Source organism: Oryx dammah, unplaced genomic scaffold, assembly GCF_014754425.2.
Source record: "Oryx dammah isolate SB20612 unplaced genomic scaffold, SCBI_Odam_1.1 HiC_scaffold_29, whole genome shotgun sequence".
Lineage (NCBI taxonomy): Eukaryota > Metazoa > Chordata > Mammalia > Artiodactyla > Bovidae > Oryx > Oryx dammah.
Window position 1 is genome coordinate 52,644,581 of NW_024070213.1, and position 27,539 is coordinate 52,672,119.

The window sequence follows — 27,539 nt, forward strand, 5'->3', positions numbered from 1 at the left end:
GGGGGAAGGAAGAGGGGTTTGTAGAAGAGCAGTGACACAGTCAGCTGGTCTCTGCCCCATACCCTGTACTGCAGAATCCACATGATGAATGAATGTGTTGCCTAAAAAAGGTGAATTTACCATCAGTATCCCCAGTTTGGATGAAAAGGCGAAATAGCTGGGAAGATTTTCCAACAAAAAATGCTCAAGTAAAGAGGCTCCAAAGGCAAGATGACAGTAATTTGTCAAATCACAGGTGCAGTTCCTGTGGGTGCCACCATTCCCACCTACAGGATTTCTCCTGCAGATGTCCTTGCAACCGTGTGAAATGCTGTGTGTACTAGGTCATTCACTTGTAATTGCAAAGTTTGGAAACCACATGACTGATCATCAAACAGGGGACTTGTTAAATAAAGGATGGCACATGGAATACTATACAGGGGTTAAAACAGAACAACAAAGAAACACGAAGAAGCTCTCTGTGTACTGGTAAGGACATATCTCCGAGACACACTGCCTAGTCAAAAAAGGCAGGCTCAAAACTGTTTGCAAGGTATGCTACATTTGGGAAAGAAATTAAAAGGGAAATCATTTTATAGGTATGTTTCTGCTTGTATTTTCATTGAAAGGGGCTGCCAGAAGAGGGGTGAATTAAGTGTGGGAAGAGTCAAGTACAAAGGTTCTTCACAGAGGACCTTTTTATACTGTTTTGATGTTTGAATCGCATCAATATATGACTGATTCAAAATTTAAAAAATAGGAAAACATGATTCAGAGTTGCAGGACTGCAAGTGAGGAATGGCTGAATGGCCACTTATCTAGAAATTATCTTTCCACCCCAGCACAGTAAGTCCAGGAAACAGTAGTTTGCTAAATCTGCATATTAGAACTCTTGAGTGTTTGCATAAATAGGGGCTCTTTTAGGAATAAGCATGAGAAATCCAGCCCGAGTCTACCAAAGTTAAAGAGAGACTCACGTAACTGAAGAGTCCAGAGGTGAAGCTGGCTCCGGGGATGGAGGGCTTTGCGCATCACTGAGGGACTGCCTAGGCTGCAGGCTTCATAGGCATCATCTCACGGCACCCTGGCCCAAACCACAGGGCAGATGGCTGGTAGCCACGTCAGCATTTTCCAAGCATCAATTCTGGAGGTCACCACCACCCCCAATGCAACTTTGGCATCCTGCTGCCCTTGATTTTAGAAGATGGATCTGCTGGGGGTGACCCAGGAGCATCAGAAATTTCTCCTCCAGGGCTTGAGGCTGTGGTTGCTCGCTCTCTTGTGCAACAGACAGGATGCAGATGTATGACATTCTGGCCTGGAGAATGCGGGGCATTCAGAGCCAGACCAAGAGTATGTGTGTGGGGAGACGGCTGGGCTTACAGGCTTGCCAGAATCAGGGAGTGGGAGAGAGTGAAGACCACTTATCTTCCTCCCACTGCCCCTTCCTCATTCCAGGCCCAAATACCAGACCAGGGCGTCTCCAAATGAGTGAAAAATGGGAGCATGGGACCATGCCACATGTAAGGGATGTTAGGAAATCCAGACACAGCACAACAGTAATGCACTTAATTTGGTTTATGAAATGCAATTTCTGTGGAATCCTCTGTTAGTGTTTAGGGGGCAGGGGAGATGCACTTGATTATTAATCAAGAAAACAAGAGCTCCAGACTGGAATCTGTTGCAGTAGAACCACTTACAGGTCACTGAACTTCTCTTTTTTTTTTTGCCTTAGCTTCTTCATTTGAAACATGTGACAGTTTACTGTCTGACTAATCTCAGAGATTAAATAAGAACACAAGAAATTTGAAAACACATAAACATGACTCTGAAGTTAACTGAAGGCAAACTGATCACCTGTATGACTTTGTTTTTTACCTGAAAAGATTGGCAGCTGATAAAATTTGGTTTACTCTGAATCAAGATGGGTTGGCTCTTCTGGCCTCTGGGGTCAGGGAGAAACTGAATTCTGTAGTGGAATCTGCAGCTTTACATTAGTGCAAGACCCATTTCCCATCCCTTTCTTCTGAGAAACAACTTTCCAGCACCATCAGCCCAGTAGTTTGGGTGGTGTGGACCCGCCTCAGTGCTCCAGAGGTGAACATGTGACACTGGTCTGACCAATCAGAGCACTGCACTTCCTTGGGTGACAAGGTGGGCATGTGACCCAAGGCAGCCAATCAGAAAAGGTGAGTTTCAACTGGAGGGCTTTGGTTAGAACTTTTAGGAAGCCCTCTCATTCCACTGGAGAGTTTGTAGCCTGAGGCTTCTAGAAGCCATCTCATGGCCACCAAGGGGAAAGCCTGCCTGAGAATGATGCCAACAGAGAGAAGGAGAGAATAGATGGAGTCCTGGTGACTTTCTGATCCAGCCATCTCTATAGTCAGCTCCACCCCAGGACCTCTCATAACTTGAATCAATAGATGCCTCTCTTTCTTTCAACAAGGTTGACTTGGATTTCTGTGCAAACTTCTAATACTACCATTCAAAAATCTCTACAAAGATGAGCCAACCTGCCCACAGGCAAAACTACATGAATTAAGAAAACATAAGGTTTGGGACTTCCTCAGAGGTCCAGTGTTTAAGATTCCACTTTCCAATGCTGCTGCTGCTGCTGCTAAGTCGCTTCAGTCATGTCCGACTCTGTGTGACCCCATAGACAGCAGCCCACGAGGCTCCCCATCCCTGGGATTCTCCAGGCAAGAACACTGGAGTGGGTTGCCATTTCCTTCTATAATGCATGAAAGTGAAAAGTGAAGTCACTCAGTCGTGTCCAACTCTTAGCGACCCCATGGAATGCAGCCTACCAGGCTCCTCTGCCCATGGGATTTTCCAGGCAAGAGTACTGAAGTGGGGTGCCATTGCCTTCTCCATTCCAATGCAATGGGTAAGTATTCAATCCCAGGTCAGGGAACTAAGATCCCACATGCCACATGGTATGGCCAAAATTTTTTTAAATAATAAGATTTAAACTCTACCTCTGTAGAATCCAAGTGGAGCTAGAATACTTTCCTGAATAAATATACTTCATAGTAGTACCAAGTCGACATATTATAATTTAACAGACATAGATTTAAAATAAAGAAATATTTCATTTTATTTTACTCTTTCAGCCATGAGGTCCAAGGAAATGCAAGTTCATGGATATCAGAAATAATACCAAAATATGGAGGAGACCAGCTTTTGAGATTTCATGAAATCAGCAGAACGTGATTGTCTGGAGTGAGTTTTGGCCTTCTCAGTTTGCCAAGCCAGGTGTACCATTTGGTCTAGCCCATGGAACAATTTCTGGGATAACTGTCCAGGATGATGAGTGTCATCATAGAACGGAGAGGCCCAAACAACTGAAACGTTCACAGCACACAAAGCAAAACAGTCAATATTAAAAGGTGACATAGAGTATTTATTACCTCATTAGTAAACCAGAGTAAATCTCATTATGCAGTACTACAGATATCCCCCAGCCATGTCTCCCCTTGCTCACTCCCTCATTCATGCATTCAGTGAGTTTTTATTTATTAAGCACCTACTGTGTACCAGGAGGCAGCCTGGTAAATGCTGGAGTAACAAAGATTAAGGCACAGACTTCTGCCCTCAAGGAGCTCCCAATCTAAATCACACAGAGAGATACAGAAATGAAGGATGACAATGAATGTGTCAAGAAGGGCTGATAACAACAGTCTGTTTCAAGGGAGACCCAACCCTGGATTTATTCTACTGCAGGTTCCACAGCAAAGGTAAGAGGCTTTCCTCCTCTGCAGAACACAGATGTAACCAGCATTTCAGTTCCAAGTTACCACCAACCCAGAGGTGGGTCTCAGTCTGTCATATTGCTGAACCCTCAGGGGAGGTAGGGTCTGTCCTTGCGAAGGGGGCTGACCACTAGCCTCCTTCTTCCATGGCTGGCCAAGTGAGCTGCTCTGCCCTTGGCATGACCCCTCAAGGTCTGGAACCTCTTGGCCAGACATGGGTTTCTGGTCTGGAGGGTCCCTGAAGGTGAGTTCCTTCTCTTCCACTTTTAAACCTTTGCATCTCAAGACTCACTTCTTCCTCTGGAATGACTTGCTTTTCACTCGTCATTCATGATGTGCTGTTACCGAGCAAAGGATCTGCTTCACATCTCATAAAGTGTGCAAACATCCAGCCGTGGGGATGAAGAAGAGGAGCAAAGTAACTCCATCCCGCACCATGCTCCCCTCCCTCCCCTCTCAGACCTGCACTCCCCGTCAGCGCCCGTGGACTGGCGTGAGAGGAATGCGAGATGTGTGGTGCGGCTTCTGAGTCAGACAGTGTGTCGAGTTATGCCAGGAACAATAAAGGGCAGCTTTGTAAGTGGAATGTGTAATGCTTTTCACAGGTTGGTTTCTGCAGAGGTTTAGGATTGAGCAAGTCTCCTTCCCATAATCCCGCATTCCTCGGATGTTCCCTGAGACACACTCCCCCGACTCCCCTCATCACTCTGGAATCCAGTGAGTTCTTGTTAGTTGCTCACCTCCATTTCACTCTGTTGTTAGCAGGATTTGATTTCTAACTTGCCTGGCTGAAACCATCCCACCTGGAACCCATCACTACAGCCTGCCATCCGTGAGCAGCAAGGGTAAAAGCTGGGTCTCTGTGAGCAGGGAGGCCCACGGGGCGGGGGACGGAATTTCAAGACTGAGGCCGTCCACGGCCACTGAGTTAATGTGCATAGTGGCCTTAAGGCCTTTTGATAGAAGCTTTTTGCTTGGTTCATCTAAAAATCAGTCTCAGTTAGTGTTAGTTTATTAACTAAATCTTAATAATCATTTTAAACTGAATTCTAGAAATGCTCTTATGATATAAAATTATACAGTGCATTCTCTAAAAATAAAATCTTGAAAAGAACATCCCCTGATTTTACTTTTGAATGAATTCCTCAGTTAGTGTATCTCCACAAATCACTCACACAGAGAGAAATTAACAAAAACAGAATTTGTATAAAAATAAGAGGTCTCCATTTGCTGGAATACCTTATTTTGTCTGTCAGGAATTTGTTAATACAAAAAAAGTGTCTATTTGGAAAGTTATAAAAACATTGCTACAATGTCATAAATGCTCTACATTCTCTAGGAAAACATACCTTTGGAAATAGTACAACTATTGGGAATTCTTAAAGAAATTCAAGTCCTGGATGTGCTGCAAATGAATTCCATACAGGGTAGCGTTAAAACCCTGTCTGTCCTCTGTACCACTTCCAGGAATTGTCTGCCACTTCCACTGAGGGAGATAGAGTTCTTCTTTCTTCAAACATCACCATTGATTTCTGTGGATATTCTTAAGGTGACACTCTATTAAAAAAAAAAAGTTTAAAAGAAGGTAAACAACACCAGTGCCAGCTTTGAAACTCCTAAGAGCTTTGCACCCCCTCAGAGATGATCTCACTATGGTTTGTAGTGAGCTTGAGTTGGGTCCTCAAGAATTTTCTTGGCTTTCTGTAACCTTTTAGTTAATAATTCACTTGTTTCAAGATGCAAGACTTTCCCTGTTGCCAAATCTGACAAGGTCCCACCTTCTCTCCGCCTTCAGAACATTTTTCAACAACACACTTTTATTTTTAAGAAAAGACATATTTCCTGTTATTTGGAACTTGTAAGTGAGACCTCCTCACAAAGTAAATAACCAGGATCTGTGACCATAAGCATCAAATGGCAGGGGACAGATGAATGTTTCCTTGTTTGGGAGAACTATTCAAGATGCTTTCCTTTGGGAATACACTAAGTTGCACAATACTTGCAAATTTTTTTTTTTTTTTCAAACACATAAGGGTAAAAAAGAAAGCTAATGCTCTTATGTTTCTTTAATGAGAGAAATGTTCTATGGCTTCCTACTAACCCTTATCATCAGTAACTTATAACATATGACTGGATAAATACCAACCTGGAAATCGTGGATGAATGTTAAAAAGTAGAAAATAAAACCAAAGGCCACTGTCCATTCACAGATCGCACTCACTACGTGATATACATAATCCTAAGGGCAACAACAACAAAAGAAACAGAATTGAGCCCACATGCATTCACTTTAGTGGACATATTGGAAGAACAATGAGCAGGGCGGGACAGAGGAAAAAGCTGTCCAGTGAGCATAGATCAACCCCCGGAGGAAACATGGTGAGCAAGGCCATGTGGATGTGCGTCGGGACAGCTGCCCAACGAGAATGTGAATACATAACCCCAAAGTTCTCTCTGGTTCTCACATACTTTGGCTTTATAACTTGTCTGTGGAATTTCAACGGGCAGAAGAAAGACCACAAAATGGCTGAGAGTGGAAAGCAGATGTGGACTCAGTAGAAGAAAGAACTTTCCATACAAAGCATGACTGGTTTTCCCACCGCTGGGAACCCCAAAGTTGAAAGACAGGCTTGAAAAACACCTATCTAGCGTCTGTGTGCTTATTCCTAAGATCTGAAGTGTGCATCTAAGGAGACTGGCTTCTGTGTTTCTCTGTTGCTATAGAAAACGTCAGTTCAGACAATAGGTCTGCTTGTTATAAGGTTAGCACAGCTACAAAGCAAAGGCTAATACTGAGACTTCTCTTCTTGGGGACAGGAATGAGAGGGTGCCAGGCATGAAACAGAAGGGCTTCAATTGGGGTTCCAAAGTTGGCTACCTCTGGAGGCCAGGAAAAAGAAATGAAACTGATGGTTGCAAAAAGACAGGGACAATGGGGAGCCCATGACTCATCCATTCTGTTCCATTCTTGTCAAATGGGAAAATACGACCCCGGTGTTACTTTGAGATTTAAAAAAAAGCCCATGGAATGTGTGTGTGTGTGTGTCAGAGACAAAGATATCTTCCCTGATTTTTTAAATGCTGGAAACCACTTTAAAAGCATTTTTAGGGACCTCCCTGGTAGTTCTGTGGTTAAGATCCCAATACAGGGGGTGTTAAGATCCCACATGTCTCAGGGCCAAAAAACGCAAAACATTAAAAAAAAAAAAAAAATCCAGAAGCGATAGTATAACAAATTCAATAAGACTCTATAAAAAATGGTTCACATCAAAAAATCTTTTACAAAATGATAAACAACAACAGTTTTAAATACTGTCTAGAGTCCAAGTCTGGAGAAGGCAATGGCACCCCAATCCAGTACTCTTGCCTGGAAAATCTCATGGATGGAGGCACCTGGTGGGCTGTAGTCCATGGGGTCTCTAAGAGTCGGACACGACTGAGTGACTTCACTTTCACTTTTCAATTTCACGCATTGGAGAAGGAAATGGCAACCCATTCCAGTGTTCTTGCCTGGAGAATCCCAGGGACGGGGGAGCCTGGTGGGCTGCCGTCTATGGGGTTGCACAGAGTCGGGCACGACTGAAGCGACTTAGCAGCAGCAGCAGAGTCTGAGTCGAAAATGCTTGTCTACATTCTGATTTTAGCCCACATGCCAAATTAGCCTGTGGACTGTCATCAGTTCCAGCCCTCCGATTTCAGATCATAACCTATATTTTCTTCCTGCTTCACTGTCTGCTCTGCTGTCAGTTACAAAGGTGAACAAACAAATGTGCTAGATTACAGGTGGGTTCTTTTCTTTGCTCCACCACAAAGATCTCATCGAGGTGCATCAAACTTGATACAACCGCTCCTCCTCCCCATGGAGGGTTGCATCCACCCGCTGTTCTCACCCAGGCTACCCTGGGGAGCATGTGACCAGCTGTATTAGGGGGTCCAGAACCAGGGCCACGTCCTTTTCAAAGGTGATAGCACTACAACATTAACCCCATCTCATGTCATCCCTGGACAATGAAGATGGCTTATCCAGACAGAAGCAGAATTTGGGGGGAGGGGAGGATATCTGTAGCATGATGTTAATAACAGTAAACTGAAGCAAGGGTCCAGACTCTTGCACTACATTGCATTCTGTGAATTGATGTAAAGGGTTTTCTTTGCATTTGTGGATATTGGGAACAGAAGGCAATATGAGTGGGATAGCAGTTTTCGGAGTGAATAGAAAATCAAGTACTCTCCACATTTTTAAGATAGAAAATGAATGGGGGGGAAAGGGGATGGTTAACTGTCGGGGGATTGATTAATCTTTCCCAGCAGCAGACTTGTTTCATTTGATTTGTGGTGGAAGGCCTCCCCCCAGTGGTTAAAAAGTAAAATACACCTAAGGCTGCTCTGCTGTGAGCTCTCCTTTTCAGGAAGAACTTTTTCCTCCTAATTTCTGTCTGGCTGGTCCTCACCACCTTCAGTCTCTCTCTTGCCTCCTGCCGGGTTCCTCTGTAATGGTGGAAAATCCTTCCTTAGACCCTGCAGTTACCCCAACTAGGGGTCAAATCCGTGCCCCCGGCAGTGGAAGCAGAGAGTCTTAACCAACGGACGACCAGAGAAATCCTTGAAACTGCTTTTCGAAAAGCATCAGTAACTTCCACCTCTGCCTTGGGAAAAAACTCCTGCTCGTCAGTAACTCCCGTCTCTCTGTAGGTTAACTAAGGGCATGAGCTGATCTCAATTCAAACCATCTGATTCCTCATGTTCCCATGTTTGGTCTGGAAATTACCTGTCACTCCACCCTATGCTCTGATGGCTCTTGATCCTGTCCCTGGTGTCTAACTTTCGGTGTTTCACTGTAGCTTCAGATTCAACTATTCTAAAAACAAACCCATCCATTTCCCCCCATGGAATCATTAATTCCTGTTAGGAACCGAATCTGTTCATAAGAACATGTTTTTCAGCTCACCCAAGACAAAAGCTTGGAAGTCATTTCACTTCATTTCCTTTCATGCTCATGCTATTAATTCCAGTGTAGGTGAATCTCGATTTGAAATCTAATCTAGTGGAACTACCTTCTTCCTGCCACCCTGCCTCTGGGCTCTCTCCTCTTCAATCCATCCCAGGGGTTGCTTCTGACTAATGATACTCATCCAATAATATTCTTTTACTTTCCTGTTCAAAAGCCTTCAAAGGCTTATTCTGATCACCTACATCAAGCATGAGCCTCTCTGCCCACCTCTTAAAGACTTGCACAAATTCAGTTCAGTTCAGTTCAGTCACTCAGTCGTGTCCGACTCTTTGCGACCTCATGAATCACAGCACGCCAGGCCTCCCTGTCCATCACCAACTCCCAGAGTTCACTCAGACTCACATCCATTGAGTTGGTGATTATTCCCCCACAAACTTACCCCATCCACATTTATTTCTCACACTATGCTGAGAAACTGTTCTCTGTTGCCATCCCCTGCTAAGCAGATCTGCTTAGCATGTCTGTTTCCTCTGACTGCCACACTCCTTCATTCACATCACTTCCCTGCCCTTCAATCTCACTTCTTTCACTAAGCCTCAATGGTTGAAGGGTTTAAGAGAGAATTAGAAATTCAAATTTTTAAAAATAATTTTGAAAGTGCAGGAACCAGGTTTGACAGTCACATTTAAAACAACTTAAATTTTACCTTTTCTTTTGGATTCCACTCCAGCTTGGTTATAGAAATTAGTGAAGCACAGGCAATCACTAAAAAAGGAGAATTGGTTAAGGAAACTGCAGACTAGGTCCTTTAGTGTTAAAGACTAGATTATTCTTCTAATAATATAACCATTACACAGTGTTCAAATGTTAGTACCAACATATTTAAAATCAAGCCAGTTATATCAGCTTCTTATCATCTGAAACCTTAAGTCTGATTATGACAGAAATTTAAATACAACATGGAAATAGTCCTTCCTTAGCAACACTTTGGCAGTTATGTATAGAAGATTTTTAATCTGTGGCTACATTTTGCTTGATCCTGTTGATTAAATTTGGTCAAAACGACTGACACAGCAGTCTAATATGGGTAATTTTGGAGTACTTTTTCCCTAAAGTACTATTTTCCTTAAATTAAAATGTCAATTAAAATTCTTCTTCCTTAAAATATTATGTTCAGGCAATAGCTTCAAGGAAAAATTAACATTTCAAAGTACCAAAGCATTTACAAAGTACCAAGGCTCATATACAAAAATAAGCTACAGCAAATTAAGATATTATTGTTTTTAAAAAAAAAACAGACTTTTTCCCTTGAGTAACTGGGTATAAGTAGAGCCCTTAATCTTTGGCCCATGCGTGCATGTGTGCTAAATTGCTTCAGTCATGTCTGACTCTGTGTGACCCTATAGACTGTAGCCTGCCAGGCTCCTCAGTTCATGGAATTCTCCAGGCAAGAATACTGGAGTGGGTTGCCATAATGCCCCCTCTAGGGGTTCTTTCTGACCCAGGGATCGAACCCTGGTCTCCTTCACTGCAGGGGGATTTTTTTTACCACAAGTGCCACCTGGGAAGCCCCCAGTCCTTGGCCCAAAGGATTTACAAATCAAAGAGATACGTCCTACACCAGACATCCTACATCTGACCTACGGGATGAAAGACAAACCCTGAGAGGTCGGTCTAATAAAGCCAGGAACTGAGGCTACAGGGCAAGGTAGACAAAACTGTCTGCACAAGGATGGTTGCAGCCATTCTGATTGAACTTGAACGATGAAAGAAAGCTAGAGAGTAATGGGGATGCTCTTCAATGAAAAGCTTCTGCAAAGAGTTAAGGATTCCAAGTGTTGCGTCAATTAATGCCAAGTTGAGCATCTCTGAATTTGGAGTCAGCACCCTCTCTCCCTGCCCTTCCCCACCTCCCATGTTTTGCCATTCTTAACACTTCTCAGTTTCTCAAAGTAAAAGTAGAGAGCATCGAAGGTCCCCTGATCATGTCGTGACCATACTTCTGTTTCTAATTGCTTAATTCTCTTAATTCTTTCACTTAATTCTTTACCTCACCTTTAGTCCCATCAAATACCATGCTGGGGAGAAGGTGGAGAGGTGGAGAAAACTCTGGTAAAACAGACCTGGTTTCAGTTCCCAGAAATATCACAGCCTTGATGGACCCAGGGAATGTGCCTCGTTAGAGAGAAAAGAATAGGGTGCAGTGATGACTCAGAGGGAAGATTAGATATCTGGTTGGTGAAGGCAGCACAGCCAAAACAACAACAATAACAAGTTATGAGATTTGAGGAGCTCTCTAGAACAGCTTCCCAGGTGGCTCAAGTGGTAAAGAACCCTCCTGCCAATACAGGAGACGCAGATTTGATCCCTGGGTGGGGAAGATCCCCTGGAGGAGGAAATGGCTCCTGACGGCAGTGTTCTTGCCTGGGAAACCCTATGACAGAGGAGCCTGGCGGGCTACAGTCCTTGGGATCGCAAGAGGCCAACAGGACTGAGCACACAAGCATGTGAGCTGCTGCTGCTGCTGCTGCTGCTGAGTCGCTTCAGTCATGTCCGACTCTGTGCGACCCCATAGACGGCAGCCCACCAGGCTCCCCCGTCCCTGGGATTCTCCAGGCAAGAACACTGGAGTGGGTTGCCATTTCCTTCAGCGTTATCCCACAGAAATTCAGGCATAATATTTCAAATTTTCTACTACAGTAGCCACACTGACAAAAACAAAAAAGGACCTGGTGAAATTAACCTTAACATATCTTATTTAACCCAATATACCAAACATGTTCTCGTTTCAACATGTAATACTGCAAAGAATTATTAATGAGATGGTTTACATTTTTTTCTCATTAAGTCTTTGACATCTGGTGTTTTACACTTACAGCCCATCTCTGTACAGACTACCCCCGCTTCAAGTGCTCCCCAGCCCCGTGTGGCCAGCGGCTACTGTGCTGGCCGGACAGCTCAGTTCTAGAAAGACAAGGTGGAGAAGGTTATCTGGGTAAGAGAAGAGCACCAGCAAACGCAGAGAATAGCAAAGAGCCACACACACAGGGGAGAAAGTGTAAAACTGAGGTTGGAGAAATAGGCAGCCTCCAATTACACGTCTCAAGAAAAGGAACCTGCATCATTAGTGATTTTGTGAAGGCTTCTGAAAGCTGCAGGAGCTGGATGCAAGATGGACAATTTAGTGGGAAGGGCGTAGAAGCATGACCTCAGGCCTCGGTTTCTCCAGCAGTCAAATGAGGCTGTTTCATGGAACTAATACAGAGCATTTTAAAGATGCTTGAAAAGCTTTGTAAGGAAATATAAATCCATGATGCTAATATTTAAGATGACAGACTTTTTCATATGGGTGCATTTGTTCAAGTTAATTGGATCAATCTGCTTCTGTTCAGGGATTCTACCCCTCAGCATGGCTCCTAGGAACTTCTAGAAATGGGAACTATTAGTATATGAAACTCTGGCCTGAAATGCTAATTCTATGAAAACTCTCTCATTTTAATACCTAGAGATCTGTCTTCAAAGTTGGAAGCAAGGAAAGCTTTCCTGCATAGAGAAATTTTGTTTTTAACTTTACAAATGGTTTTATAAATCCAACAACTAATACAACCTAGAAGTTTTGAGGAGATAGGTGTCAAGAGAAAGCATGAATGTCTTCGATCCATAAATAAGATAAGGAAACAGAGAAGGAACTATCTTAGGAATCAAAGTTATAATTTGTTAAATTTCTCAATACTAGGATTTCGTTCCTCTGTGCTTAGAAATTTTTCAAAATCCCAAACCATCCTTAGACTTCACATTTTGCATAGCTTCAATTTTGAAAGAGAAAGGCAAAGCTTAATACTTAGAAGCACATGAGGACACCATGCTTTTTTACTCAAGCTTGTCCACCACATACCACAACCCAACCCAGATGAACAAAACCAGTGCTAATAAAATAGTTGCTGCTTTCCAATAATCTGACAGCAATCATCAGTTTTTAATGACTCTTCAGTATTTGATATGACTGCAGATGATATTTTGAAAGATGGGAAATTTTCCACCCCTGAAAGACCAGTTTTATTTTGTTAAATACCTCTTGGGGGAAAGAAAAAAGGAAAAGAAAGAATGAGAAAGGAAAAAAAGAATGGAAGGGTTGGTTTTCTTTTCTTCTAAATCAGAATATATAAGTATGAAAAATTTATGTTTTCCTTGCACACTGTTGACATAGAAAAAAATAAAATTTCATTTTGAAAATAAAATCAGTGGTAGAATGAAAAGGCTAAATGTGTTTTAAATGACTTCTAAATAAATAGTATAGAGCTTTTTAAAACCTCTTAATGTGGACAAGTAAAATCAAACCCTCTAATCACCTAGTTGTGGGGAGAAGGGACAGTCTGGCTTCTTGGAACTCCACTGGGCTATTACTTTAAGTACAATATCAATATTTGATGTCTTTAGCCAACCACTACAAAGAAAAATACATATTTTCGCACGGCTCATGAAACGGACCCTGTTGAAGGAAAGTAAACAGAGACTGAAGTGTCCTGACATTTTTTTTCCATTTTCCCTTCCCACCATTCTTTCCCCCAAAGATTCTTTTGATTTAACCAGACAAGGTTGAGCTATTTTCCTTGTGATTTGCCCAGTCGTTCTTCTGAAGCCTGTTGACACCTGGCTGTCAGCCTTAGCTTTCTCCACTTTGGGGGGATAGGAGCGAGGTGAAGGGGGTGTCAGGCTTGCAAGGACACTGACCGATGCTCAAAGGATACTGGGTATGACAGCTGCGCAGGACACAGCAGAGATGGCCATCCGCACGTGGCACGTGGAAAGGCTGTTCCACTGGGGACAGGATTTGTAAGAGATGACGGACTGCAGGAGCGTGTACACGACACCACAGACAAACGCCAGAAGGGCACCGCCGTCGTGGACCACGGGAACGGCCAGCTCCTAGAGAGAACGTCACACACGCGCCGTTACTCCACGCACATCCAGAGTCGAACACTCACTGCCTCTGGGCTTCTCAAGCCCACCAGGCATCACAAGGGCACCCGCCTCGTCTTGGGACAATGCAGCAGCTTCCAGAAAATGATCAAGGCCTTTCCAGCACTGCAGTAAATGCCAGCAACGTGATTATTCCACAGCATACGTTTGGCTTGCTAAGAGTTGAGCAAAATGGGCCTGGTTCAGTAACAGTATCTCAATAAAACTGGGCAGGGGGGTGTGAAAGCCCATATTAAACAAAAAATATATATATAAAAGAAATAAGAAAAACAAATTCTTTTCACCCCTTGACTCTTAGGCACAACTGAGCAAGGAAAGATAAACAAAAGACAAAGCATCTGCTGCGAAGGCACCGAGGTTATCCTGGGACTTTCTCTGGTGGCTCAGAGGTTAAAGCGTCTGCCTTCCATGCAGGAGACATGGGTTCGATCCCTGGGTCGGGAAGATCCCCTGGAGAAGGAAATGGCAATCCACTCCAGGATTCTTGCCTGGAGAATCCGATGGACAGAGAAGCCTAGTAGGTTACAGTCCACGGGGTCGCAAAGAGTCGGACATGACTGAGCGACTTCACCTTCCTTCACCTTCCAATGATCCTGGTACTTTCCACCCTCCAGTTTCTTTTTGTGCTGGTAAGCAAATCAGATCCGGAATTTACATACTTTGTTTTCCACTGCTACCCTACCCCTCTAACTAGCACTGTCAGGAAATTTGCTTCCTCAACCCTGGCCAATTCAACGTATCCTTTTGGATCTTATTCTGCAAACCCAAGAGACCCACATTAACCCTGATGAAGTCAGGTCCAAAGGCCCTCAATTTAGCAGGAGCTGTATTTCCAGTGTGCCTTTTTTCATGGTGGAATACATATTCTCTCATCCAAGATGTCCTTCAGAAGGCAAATGACTCATATCAGACATGAATTTTGCATAGAGGTTAAGATGAGAACCTTTTTTTTTTTTTTTGAAACTCTCTTGATATTGAGTTGACCAAAAAGTTCATAGTTTCTTCTGTAAGACTGTATGGAAAAACCCAAATGAACATTTTGGACAACCTAATAGTAACACTAGAGAAAACTAGACTATTAACAGGATTCAACCTCGGGAAATGACTTTTCCAAAAAGGAGACTTTGTGAGGGACACAAAAGCATGACAGAGATTGCTTGGAGAGAACACACTAAAACACAGCCATCCGTCACCTGCAGGAGAGAAAGCCGGCTGTGAGATTCTGATAAATGAGGTTTCCTCCCACTCAGGAAAAACCACCACTCAACTCTCTCACTTGCCCTCACATCTCTAAATCTTGAGATAACTGCTCATGTTGGTTTGCACACAGCAGGCTGAAAATGAATTACAGGATATCAAACCAGGAAGTTGTAAAGATATATTTATAGGCCCAATGACAAAGTAAACACTTTGCTCTCAGGAAAAGTTAGAGATTCTATTTCTGGTCTTTATGAAGATATAATCACTTCACAGAAGCCTTAAAGGGAACCAAAAGTGTAATTATCTAACCACCTAAGTCTTCTTCCTAAAGTCTGCCCTTTATGGTTTAAACACAGATACCTGCATCACTTGTGATGTTGCATTACTGTGAGAATGATCTGGCAGGATATCACACAGGACATACTGCCCCCCACTGAACAATTCACACCACCCTCCACCAGACAAATTGTAACTTTCCAGTTCATCACCTTTCCATTAAAAAAATTTCTTTCCATCGTGCTTTCTGACACTAGAGCTGTAAATTGTATACATGCTTTTTCTCTCACAGACTTTGCCTCATTCTGGCCTTGACATTAACTCTTCCCTATAGGTTCTGGGCAGATTGCTTTGATTCAAAGGCGACTTCTGTCTCTCATGATTCATGAGATTTGGGGAGACTGTTAACCTCTCTGTGTCTCCATGTCTCCATTGATAAACTACTGTCTTCTGAGGTCATTATTAGAATTATACAAGTAAAGCATGAAATGTTTTCATAAATGCCCATCACCTAGAAAACTTCACTAAATGCTGTTTGTTACAGAATGTAAAATGCACACAGTCATAAAATAAATGTCATTAAGGGGCTCTACCACATGACAATGTGGCAACAAGTGGTGTTTCTTTCCTCATGCATGTGTGAGTGCATGCTAAGTTGCTCAATCGTGTCCAACTCTTTGCAACCCTAAGGACTGTAGTCTACCAGGCTCCTCTGTTCATAGGATTCTCTAGGCAAGAATTTTGCAGTGGGTTGCCACCTCCCTTCTCCAGGGGATCTTCCCAACCCAAGGATTGAACCCAGGTCTTCTACACTGTAGGCAGATTTTTACACTCTGAGCCACTAAGGAAGCCCGAAGTTCTTGTGATCCTGTCCATGGGATGCTCCAGGCAAGAACACTGGAGTGGGTTGCCATGCCTTCCTCCAGGGGATCTTCCTCACTGAGGGATCAAACCATGTCGCTTATGTCTTCTGCATTGGCAGGCAAGTTCTTTACCATTGAGCCACCTGAGAAGCCCTTATTTCCTCATACGAGACAACAAGAGTAGGAAAATTCAACAGAGCCAGAAGCAAACCAAGTTTGCAGATACCGCCCTGGAAGCCTTATAGGTTTTGCTCCAGAGAGCTGCAGTTTGGGCGCTCACCTTTTGCCAGTGTTAACAGGGAAACATTGGTAGTTGTAGACTTGTAACACCCCTAAACAAAAACACATTGGCTGTCGACCTGGGAGGAGCATCCCTGCCCTGGGCTGTCCTGAAGATTCTGTGTCATATAAGGGAGGGTGCCTCACCCCTCACAACCAGCCCTGGGTTTCCCAGAGCACTTTATTATACTCTCCCTCACAGACAACATGAATGTGAGCAAACTCTGGGAGACAGTGGAGGGAAGACGACCCTGGAGGATTACAGTCCATGGGGTCACAAAGAATCGGACCCAACTTGGCGACTAAACAACGATGACGACAGATGGCTTCCTTCAGGTGCAGGGCAGGAAAGGTAATTCCCTGAGCCCACGTGGTGCAGGTGAGGCAGCGGGCTCTCTGACAATGGTCTAATGCCTGCAGACACTAGAGAACAGGGGGACCGCAAACGGTGCAGGTGGAGGCCCGAGGTTATCAGCCTCCCAGGTCCACGCCGGGGGGAGGCACACTCCTGCTGTGGTTTTAGTGGACTTGATCAGCCAGCTAGCACTGACGGCTAACACCTTCTTTTGAAAGTAAGCATCACACAAGATCACTTCTGTTGGGGAAATGGTTGAAGGAGCTCTCCTGGGCAGAACCAGAAGTCCTCTAGGAGTAACTTCCATGCTGTGGCCACAAAGGGACAATGGTGATGGAAGAGCAGGCCCTCTGGGGTGCTGGCCTCTAGTGATGGACCAATGACCATCACCAAGTAATGACCGCCAAGTACAGATTGCCAGGTATGGTGCATTATCTCATTGCATGCCAGCAATAACCCTGTGAGGCGAGTACTCGTAGTTAGTACTCCTTTGAAATACAATACAGTTTTTAAATATAAAATATTGTCTCCGTCGACAAAGAGGTCCCAGCTTTCCCTGAAAGAGACCTTGGAATCATAGGAATTCACAAGTTAGAATAAAATAAGTAGGCAGAATTTCCTGGCAGTTTAGTGGTGAGAACTCTGCGCTTCCACTACAGGGAGCATGGGTTCAATCCCTGGTGAGGGAACTAAGATCCCTCAAGCCACACAGCGTGGCCAAATAAACAGTGTTTTTCCAACCCTTGACACAGTAAGAACAGATCAAGCAGACTTTTCAGTTGTCATCATATAAGTTAATATGCTCCAATAAGGCCATATGTCAGCCCTGTAACTGATTAGCTGAGTAACCCTGAGCAGATTCTTTCGCCTCCATGTACCTAGGTCCTCATCTGTGAAAGGTAGAGATCACATGTTTCTCCTTGAACACGCTACTGAGGTTCAAACAGTAGCATCAGAAAATATACACAAGCTCACATGCAGAAATATGTTCACACTGTTAATGAAACCATTACAATGACTGAAGAAGCTCTCCCAGCACATTAAACCACCTCAGGAAGAGCACAGAGCCATCCAGAGCCCACAGCATGGGTTGAAGCATGCTCCTTTTCACAGTCATACATACATGCATCCCATTTCTCCCAAGACTTGACTTCCAAATGATAAAGATTTGTTTCTGGGTTCTCCCATGGGCTCAGTGGTAAAGAATCCGCCTGCCGATACAGGAGACACAGGTTCGATCCCTGATTCAGGAAGATCCCACATGCCACGGAGCGACTAAGCCTGTACGCCACAACTCCTGAGCCACAACTACAGAGAAGAGAAGCCACTGTAATGAAGAGTAGCCCCCGCTTGCCTCAGTTAGAGAAAGGCCCGCGAAGCAACGAAGATGGCACAGCCAAAATAAACAAATAAATAAATCTAAAAAAAAAAAAAGATTTGTTTCTAAAAAGCAAACTGTCCCAATTTTCATATGCTCATCAGCTGTTTGAGAGATCTGTTGGCACAAGTGTGCCTCTGCTGTTCTTGCTTCTTCCCTCCAGATACATATCCCTGGAGAAGGGCATGGTGACCCACTCCAGTATTCTTGCCTGGAGAATACCATGGACAGAGGAACCTGGGGGGCTACATACAGTCCCTGGGGTTACAAAGAGTCGGACACGACTGGGCGACTAACACTTTCACTTTTCTTTCCAGTCACATAAACTCCATCACCCCCAGTAACTGAAAAGACTTCAGGTCGTACCTGGAAATTGGCTACAATACCCATTCCGATGCATCCCACCAATCCGAGAACCAAGGACACCAAGTTAAAAACAGGAGTGCTGAAATAGCTGGTTTGATTTTGCTTCTCTACTATTTTATACCTTGTGTACATTGTGGCTGCCCCTGAAAAGGAAACAGACTGTGATGAATTTTTAGTGACCTTTTAGAAGGGAAAATACATGAACAGTTCTGTATGGCTTTTACCAAGATTGTATTGGTTGTAATCAAGATCATAATCAGCCCCCGGATTGCAACAGTCTTCCCACGCTCTCACCCCTGCCCTGCTCACCTTATTTCTTTCTGCCATCAGACTCAGACTTGGACTCTCTTTCTCTTTCACACACACACACCTGACTTCCCTGGTGGCCCAGTGATTAAGAATCCACCTGCTGATGCAGGGGACGAGGATTTGATCCTTGGTCTGGGAAGATCCCATATGCCACGGGGCAACTAAGCCCGTGAGCCACTTCTGAGCCCACACGCTGCAACTGCTGAAGCCCATGAGCCCTGGAGCCCGTGCTCCTCAGTAAGAGAAGCCACCACACTGAGACTCCGAGCACTGCAGCTGGAGTGTAGCTCCCCGATCTCGGGAACTACAGAAATCCTGCATGAAGTAACGAAGTCCCAGTGTAGTCAAAAATAAACAAATTAAAATTAAAAAGTGTACCATGGGGATCCTGCCAATGTCAGTACAAATAGGTCTATATACCTCATCATGATGTAGAGTGAAATGCCATACTTATCTCATCATTCTCCTAATGATAGGTTTCTGCATTATGTGCTTTTCCCACTACAAGCAATGCTCAATGAACATCCTTGTATAGATGTCTTTGGCACACTTTCCGTGTTTCTGAAAGACGAATTCCTCGAAGTAGTATTCTTGGGTCAAAAAAACTATGCTCAATTAAAATGCCAAGAAGTACCTCCAAATTGCTCCAAGACTGAGGCAATTTATACTCCCACAGAAGCGTCTGAAAGCAATTACTGCGTGCCCTTGTCCTTTTAATTATTGCCAGTCTAACAAATGAAAAATGGCAACCTGTTGGTTTAATTTGCATTTCTTTGATTGTCCATGAGACTGAGAAACCTTCAGTATGTTCACTGCTGCTGCTGCTGCCAAGTCACTTCAGTCGTGTCCGACTCTGTGCAGCCCACCAGGCTCCCCCGTCCCTGGGATTCTCCAGGCAAGAACACTGGAGTGGGTTAGTATGTTCACTAGTCCTTTGCATTTCTTCTGAAAATTGCATTGTTATCTTTTTTTTATTTTTCGCTTGAGTTTGTTCATTTTTGATTTGTAGCTGTTTTTATACACATTAAGTACATTAGTCTATTGTCTTCTATAAACATTACGAATTTTCTTCTGGTCTGTTGTTTGTCTTTAACTTTGTGTATCTTTCATCACTTAGAAGTTTTAATTTTTTTATCTACCTAAATCTGTCAGTTCTTTCCTATTTAGCTTCTGGGTTTTGTGTAAGCTTAGATAAGCTTTTCCATCTTAAGGTTTTAAAAATATTTTCCCACAATTACATCCAAATCCTCTTATGGTTTTGTTCTTCATGTTTAGTTCTTTAATTGCCACTGGCTTTTGTGAATGGTGTAAGAGGGTACTGTTCCTTTTAACTCAGCAAACTTTGCCTACAGAAAAATTCCACATGATATGCACAGATATATTTAAAATACATTCACTTTAGCAATGTAAATTGAGAAATAAGAAACAGCCTAAAATATAACAAAAGGGGATTGGATTATAAATTATCATATGTCCATGAGATGGATATTATGCATGTGTCAGGATAAAGTAGATTTCTATGTATTCAATAGTGTATGACGGCCATATTTTTTACTGAATTTTTAAAAGCAGACTACAAGCTAATCATTTATCAGAGAGCATTTTAAACAAAGATACTCATGTCAGATTCCGCCTTGCCTCAAAGCAAAAAGCCACACTGATGGGGAGATGTCGATAATGAAGAAAGCAACCAGGAGGAGTGCAAGGGAGTAAGGCATATATGGGAAATCTCTACATTTTGCTCAATTTTTCCATGAATCTACAAGTGTTCTAAAAAGTAATGTCTGTTAGAAACAGACTCACAGACTTCCAGAAGGTTATAGTTGCCAGGGAGAAGGAATGGGGAAGGAATAATTAGGGAATTTGGAATGGGCATGTACACACTGCTACATTTAAAATGGGTAACCAACAAGGATCTACTGTATAGCCCAGGGAACTCCACTCAGTGTTATGTGGCAGCCTGGATGGGAGGGGAGTTTGGGGGAGAATGGATACACGTATATGCATGGCTGAGCCCCTTTGCTGTTCACTTAAAACTATCATAACACTGTTAATCAGCTATACCCTAATACAAAATAAAACATTTTTTTAAAAATGCCTGTTAAAAAGTAACAATAAAAAATGATACATAAACTATAACATTTTACTTCACGTGAGATTGGGAGTTTTTAATTTACTTATAATAATTATTGTGTACTTAATGACTCTGCCTTAAAGTGTCTGCCTACACTGTGGGAGACCCGGGTTCAAACCCTGGATTGGGAAGATCTCCTGGAGAAGGAAATGGCACCCCACTCCAGTATTCTTGCCTGGAAAATCCCATGGTGGAGGAGCCTGGTAGGCTACAGTCCATGGGGTCACAAAGAGTTGGGCACGACTGAGCGACTTCACTTCACTGCACTGCACTGCACTGCACTTCACTTCATTGTGTACTTACCAAGAAATGCAGAGAAGTTTATCATAAATCCAAAAATGCCACTCTCTGGAGGTGTTGTTCCTGTGTCACTGAGAAAGAGAAAGCATGTCCAAATTAGTAAAAAGGAATCCAGTTCAACCCCCTGGGCAGGCATGTAATTGGCAGGTATTATATTGTGTTCCTTCCATGTGTTCAGCCACTTTGAATTCCAAAGATCTGATCTGATTTTGTTCCAAAGTATTTTCATGTGGGCTCTGAAAAATTAAAAAATCCACTTTTCTTCCCCAGTTTTATTGAGATACAATTTTGAAACAGCACTGTATACGTTTAAGGGGTACAGCATAATGATCTGACTTAGACATCATGAAACGATCACCACAATAAGTTTTGTGAATATCTATCATCTCATAGAGATACAATTTTTTTTTAAGAAAATTTTTTCCTTATGATGAGAACTCTTAGGATCTACTTTCTTAACTTTCATATGTAACACAGTGAAAGTGAAAGTGAAAGTGAAAGTCGCTCAGTCGTGTCCGACTCTTTGTGTCCCCATGGACTGTATAGTCAATGGAATTCTCCAGGCCAGAATACTGGAGCGGGTAGCCTTTCCATTCTCCAGGGGATCTTCCCAACCCAGGGATTGAACCCAGGTCTCCCACATTGCAGGCAGATTCTTTACCAGCTGAGCCACAAGGGAAGCCCATGTAACATAAAACAGTATTAATTATATTACCTACGTTGTACATTACATCTCTGGTACTCATTTATCTGAAAACCACTTTTTCTATGAGTCTGTTTCCTTTTTCTGGTCCCCTTTTCTATGAGTTTGTTTGTACATTTGTTTGTTTTGAAGTATAAGTGACAATGCTACGTGAGGAAATACTTAAAGTGAATGGTGGTGGTGTTTCGCAGATGATTCCACCTGAAAACTCAGATGCAAGTGTTCATTTTTTTGGTGGGTATATGTGTGTGTGTGTGTGTGTGTGTGTTCATACCTGGTGAGGTACTGACTCTTCCGGGGAGGAGGAAAAAAAAGACCAAAAATCACATTTGAAAAATCTATTTGAATATTAAATATGTATAAACATATCATTTTAATTTTTAACATGACAATTGATGCATAAAAATTTACATTGCTGAAAAGATGATGGAAGGCTGAAAAATAAATATTATTGAGGCTTATCAGTGCTTTATGGAAATAATAAGCTATCAAGGGCATACTCATGATGATAAATTATTTTAACAAAAAAATAGCTTCTAAGAGACATTTTTCAAATGTAGTCTATCAAGGAATTAAAGCTGGAACGCAGCATTTGGCATATGCTGGTTTCTATTCATTCACGCCAAGGTTTACATTTTTATGCTCTCAAGCTGCTCACATAAAGCAGCATTTCAAAGTGACAGCAAAAGCGTTCCCAATATAAAACAGCTGAGACCCGTCTTGAATGTTTCCACATTTTAAAACAGCTCTGAAATTTAAGTACTGAAAAATGGATCGAGTTGAAAAGATGCACTTCAAAGTGAAGTGTCCTGTATGTGCAGGAAGCAGGAGCCTTTGAGCTCTGTGAACATTTAATAGTCGCCGAGTATGAAGACGTTAATGTTTCCCCTTTCCACAAATGCCTCTGGTCCCAATTACTTCAATTTCAGTGACACTTGGAGTTCACTGGTGGTCCAGTAGCTACGACTCTGCGCTCCCGACGCAGGGGGCCTAGGTTCCGGCTCCGGTCAGGGAACTAGACCCTGCCTGCCACAATGGATAGAAGATCCTGCGTGCCATAACTAAAACCCGGCACAGCAAATAGATATTAACAAACAAACAAACAAACCTCAGTGTCCCTTGTGTGTAAGAGTTAACATCACCATTTTCCTACTAATAATTCTTTTTCTCACTAAAGGGATGTTGACGTGGAGAAGGCTGCCTGATGTGCAGGACACCCTTCTGAGCACAAGGCTCTGAGTGCGTGAGGAGGGGACGGGAATCAGTGATGGGGAGAAGTGGAGACAGCACATGCGTGCCCTTGGGCAGCACTTTGGCAGAAGAGTAATTCACACAGGGGAAAGAAGCCTTTTTTTCTTGCCCTCAGAGAATAGAAAAGCAGCTACCCAGTGACTCATGCAAGAGTACTTGTCATGGGTCTGAGAGGAATCTGCCACGTAAGGGGGTAGGCAGAAGGGGGGACAAAGGTGCTCCAACAGGAGATGAGAAGATGACCAGACTTGGGGGCCATCCATGCAGGGAGAACAAACCAGGACAAATTTCAAGGGCCCAGGTGTGCAGTCCACATGACATCAAACATGCCATTCGAAAGCTCAGGATTTCAGAATGCTATTTTATTCTTGCTTATCTGTACGTTTTAAACCATACAGGCAGGATCTGGGAGTTCCCTGGCCTTCCAGTGGTCAGGATTCCAAGCTTTCATTGCTTTGGGCCTATGTTTAATCCATAGTCGGGGATCTAAGATCCTGCAAGCCCCCCGGGGGGTGGGGGACAAAAAAAAAAAAAAACTGTGGCCACTTCTAAGAACTTTTAAGGATAGTGTGATAGTGTGTATGTGCGTTCAGTCATGTCCAACTCTGCGGCCCCATGGACTGTAGCCTGCCAGGCTCCTTTGTCCATGGAATTTTCCAGGCAAGAATACTGGAGTGGGTGGGTTGCCATTTCCTCCTCCAGGAGATCTTCCTGACCTAGAGACTGAGCCTAGTCTCCGGTGTCTCCTGCACTGGTAGGCAGATTCTTTATCACTGTATCACCTGCTGCTGCTGCTGCTAAGTCGCTTCAGGCATGTCCAACTCTGTGCGACCCCATAGACGGCAGCCCACCAGGCTCTGCCATCCCTGAGATTCTCCAGGCAAGAACACTGGAGTGGGTTGTCACTTCCTTCTCCAATGCATGAAAGTGAAAAGTGAAAGTGAAGTCACTCAGTCGTGTCCGACTCTTTGAGACCCCATGGACTGCAGCCTACTAGGCTCCTCCATCCATGGGATTTTCCAGGCAAGAGTACTGGAGTGGGGTGCCATTGCATTCTCTGACTGTATCACCTGGGAAACTCTTTAAGGATAGCAGTGGTTGCCTACTCTTGTTAATACAAACAGAAGGCTCCCTCTTTCATCTCAACCACTGACATGCCATCCTGACGAGGAAGACCCAGAAACTTAGGGTCCATGTGAGTCATGGCCACGGTGCACCATCAAACATCAGAAAGACCGGGAGGTCTGGGTAATATGGATGGCATTCATCACCACACAATCAGCCTTGACAAATATCACCCAGCTTACTTTGGGAAAGTTGGAATGAGACATCACCACCTAAGGGAGGAATGAGAGCTTCTGCTCAGACTGTCAACCTTGATAAACTGTGGACCAATCTGGGGCAAATACGGGTCAAAAACAAGACTGGAGCTGCTCTGAACATTGATGTGGTGTGATCCGGCTGCTATCAAGCTCTGAGGAAGAGAGTTCCCAAAGCATCCTGTCCTTGTAAGCAGATAGGGTGGGGGGCCCTGGAGGAAGTGAACCAGATGTAGCTATTTGACACAAGAGAAACCACTTTAGGCCTAAGCCTGGCCACAATGCTTGCCTTTGAACATGTCTCAGCAATAAGGATCTTAAGGGAACAAAACAACAAACAACTGTTATCAAGCAAGAGGAATAAAAATAGCAAAGGTAATAAATAGTTGTAAAGACTCACAGTTTTGTTTCAATGGTAAAGTTAGCCTGAAACACTTTCTGGAACTGGTTTATGGAATTTGGTTTCCCTGGGGCTCAGACAGAATGTGGTCCACTGGAGAAGGGAATGGCAAACCACTTCAGTATTCTTGCCTTGAGAACCCCATGAACAGTAAGAAAAGGCAAAATGATAGGATACTGAAAGAGGAACTCCCCAGGTCATTAGGTGCCCAATATGCTACTGGAGATCAGTGGAGAAATAACTCCAGAAAGAATGAAGGGATGGAGCCAAAGCAAAAACAATACCCAGTTGTGGATGTGACTGGTGATAGAAGCAAGATCTGATGCTGTAAAGAGCAATATTGCATAGGAACCTGGAATGTCAGGTCCATGAATCAAGGCAATTTGGAAGTGGTCAAAGAGATGGCAAGAGTGAACATCAACATTCTAGGAATCAGCGAACTAAAATGGACTGGAATGGGTGAATTTAACTCACATGACCATTATATCTACTACTGTGGGCAGGAATCCCTTAGAAGAAATGGAGTAGCCATCATGGTCAACAAGAGTCTGAAATGCAGTACTTGGATGCAATCTCAAAAATGACAGAATGATCTCTGTTCGTCTCCGAGGCAAACCATTCAACATCACAGTAATCCAAGTCTATGCCCCAACCAGTAATGCTGAAGAAGCTGAAGTTGAACGGTTCTATGAAGACCTACAAGACCTTTTAAAACTAACACCCAAAAAGGATGTCCTTTTGATTATAGGGGACTGGAATGCAAAAGTAGGAAGTCAAGAAACACCTGGGATAACAGGCAAATTTGGCCTTGGAATATGGAATGACGCAGGGCAAAGGCTAATAGAGTTTTGCCAGAGAACGCATTGGTCATAGCAAACACTCTTTTCCAACACCACAAGAGAAGACTCTACACATGGACATCACCAGATGGTCAACACCAAAATCAGATTGATTATATTCTTTGCAGTCAAAGATGGAGAAGCTCTATACAGTCAACAAAAACAAGACCAGGAGCTGACTGTGGCTCAAATCATGAACTCCTTATTGCCAAATTCAGACTTAAATTGGAAAAAAGTAGGGAAAACCACTAGACCATTCAGGTATGACCTAAATCAAATTCCTTATGATTATACAGTGGAAGTGAGAAATAGATTTAAGGGCCTAGATCTGATAGATAGAGTACCTGATGAACTATGGATGGAGGTTCGTGACATTGTAGAGGAGACAGAGATCAAGACCATCCCCATGGAAAAGAAAAGCAAAAAAGCAAATGGTTGTCTGGGGAGGCCTTACAAATAGATGTGAAAAGAAGAGAAGTGAAAAGCAAAGGAGAAAAGGCAAGACATAAGCATCTGAATGCAGAATTCCAAAGAATAGCAAGAAGAGATAAGAAAGCCTTCTTCAGCGATCAATGCAAAGAAATAGAGGAAAAGAACAGAATGGGAAAGACTAGAGATCTCTTCAAGAAAATTAGAGATACCACGGGAACATTTCATGCAAAGATGGGCTCGATAAAGGACAGAAATGGTATGGACCTAACAGAAGCAGAAGATACTAAGAAGAGATGGCAAGAATATACAGAAGAACTGTACAAAAAAGATCTTCACAATCCAGATAATCATGATCGTGTGATCACTCATCTAGAGCCAGACATCCTGGAATGTGAAGTCAAGTGGGCCTTAGAAAGCATCACTATGAACGAAGCTAGTGGAGGTAATGGAATTCCAGTTGAGCTTTTTCAATCCTGAAAGATGATGCTGTGAAAGTGCTGCACTCAATATGCCAGCACATTTGGAAAACTCAGCAGTGACCACAGGACTGGAAAAGGTCAGTTTTCATTCCAATCCCAAAGAAAGGCAAATCCAAAGAATGCTAAAACTACCGCACAATTGCACTCATCTCACATGCTAGTAAAGTAATGCTCAAAATTCTCCAAGCCAGGCTTCAGCAATACATGAACCGTGAAATTCCAGATGTTCAAGCTGGTTTTAGAAAGGGCAGAGGAACCAGAGATCAAATTGCCAACATCTACTGGATCATCAAAAAAATAAGAGAGTTCCAGAAAAACATCTATTTCTGCTTTATTGACTATGCCAAAGCCTTTGACTGTATGGATCACAATAAACTATGGAAAATTCTGAAAGAGATGGGAATACCAGACCACCTGACTGGCCTCTTGAGAAACCTATATGCAGGTCAGGAAGCAACAGTTAGAACCGGACATGGAACAACAGACTGGTTCCAAATCGGAAAACGGGTATGTCAAGGCTATATATTGTTACTCTGCTTATTTAACTTCTATGCAGAGTACATCAAGAGAAACGTTAGGCTGGAAGAAGCACAAGCTGGAATCAAGACTGCCAGGAGAAATATCAATAACCTCAGATATGCAGATGACACCACCCTTATGGCAGAAAGTGAAGAGAAACTAAAAAGCCTCTTGATGAAAGTGAAAGAGGAGAGCGAAAAAGTTGGCTTAAAGCTCAACATTCAGAAAACGAAGATCATGGCATCTGGTCCCATCACTTCATGGGAAATAGATGGGGAAACAGTGGAAACAGTGTCAGACTTTATTTTTCTGGGCTCCCAAATCACTGCAGATGGTGACTGCAGCCATGAAATTAAAAGACGCTTACTCCTTGGAAGGAAAGTTATGACCAACCTAGATAGCATATTCAAAAGCAGAGACATTACTTTTCCAACAAAGGTTCATCTAGTCAAGGCTATGGTTTTTCCAGTGGTCA

At 43.2% G+C, this 27,539-nt stretch overlaps 1 protein-coding gene across 1 annotated transcript in view; it reads right to left on the bottom strand.

Annotated features, from left to right (window-relative positions):
• Window positions 1-3,361: 3,361 nt before the first annotated feature.
• DRAM1 (DNA damage regulated autophagy modulator 1) overlaps window positions 3,362-27,539 on the bottom strand; it is a 41,287-nt gene continuing 17,109 nt past the window's right edge. Inside the window, exons 2-7 of the mRNA XM_040234868.1 lie at window positions 21,126-21,193; window positions 18,380-18,522; window positions 13,431-13,608; window positions 9,389-9,447; window positions 5,878-5,970; window positions 3,362-5,288 (exon numbers count right to left, since the gene is read on the bottom strand). Of these exons, the coding sequence (XP_040090802.1) occupies window positions 5,244-5,288; window positions 5,878-5,970; window positions 9,389-9,447; window positions 13,431-13,608; window positions 18,380-18,522; window positions 21,126-21,193 (586 nt within the window). The 3' untranslated portion in view covers window positions 3,362-5,243. The remainder of the gene's footprint in view (window positions 5,289-5,877; window positions 5,971-9,388; window positions 9,448-13,430; window positions 13,609-18,379; window positions 18,523-21,125; window positions 21,194-27,539) is intronic.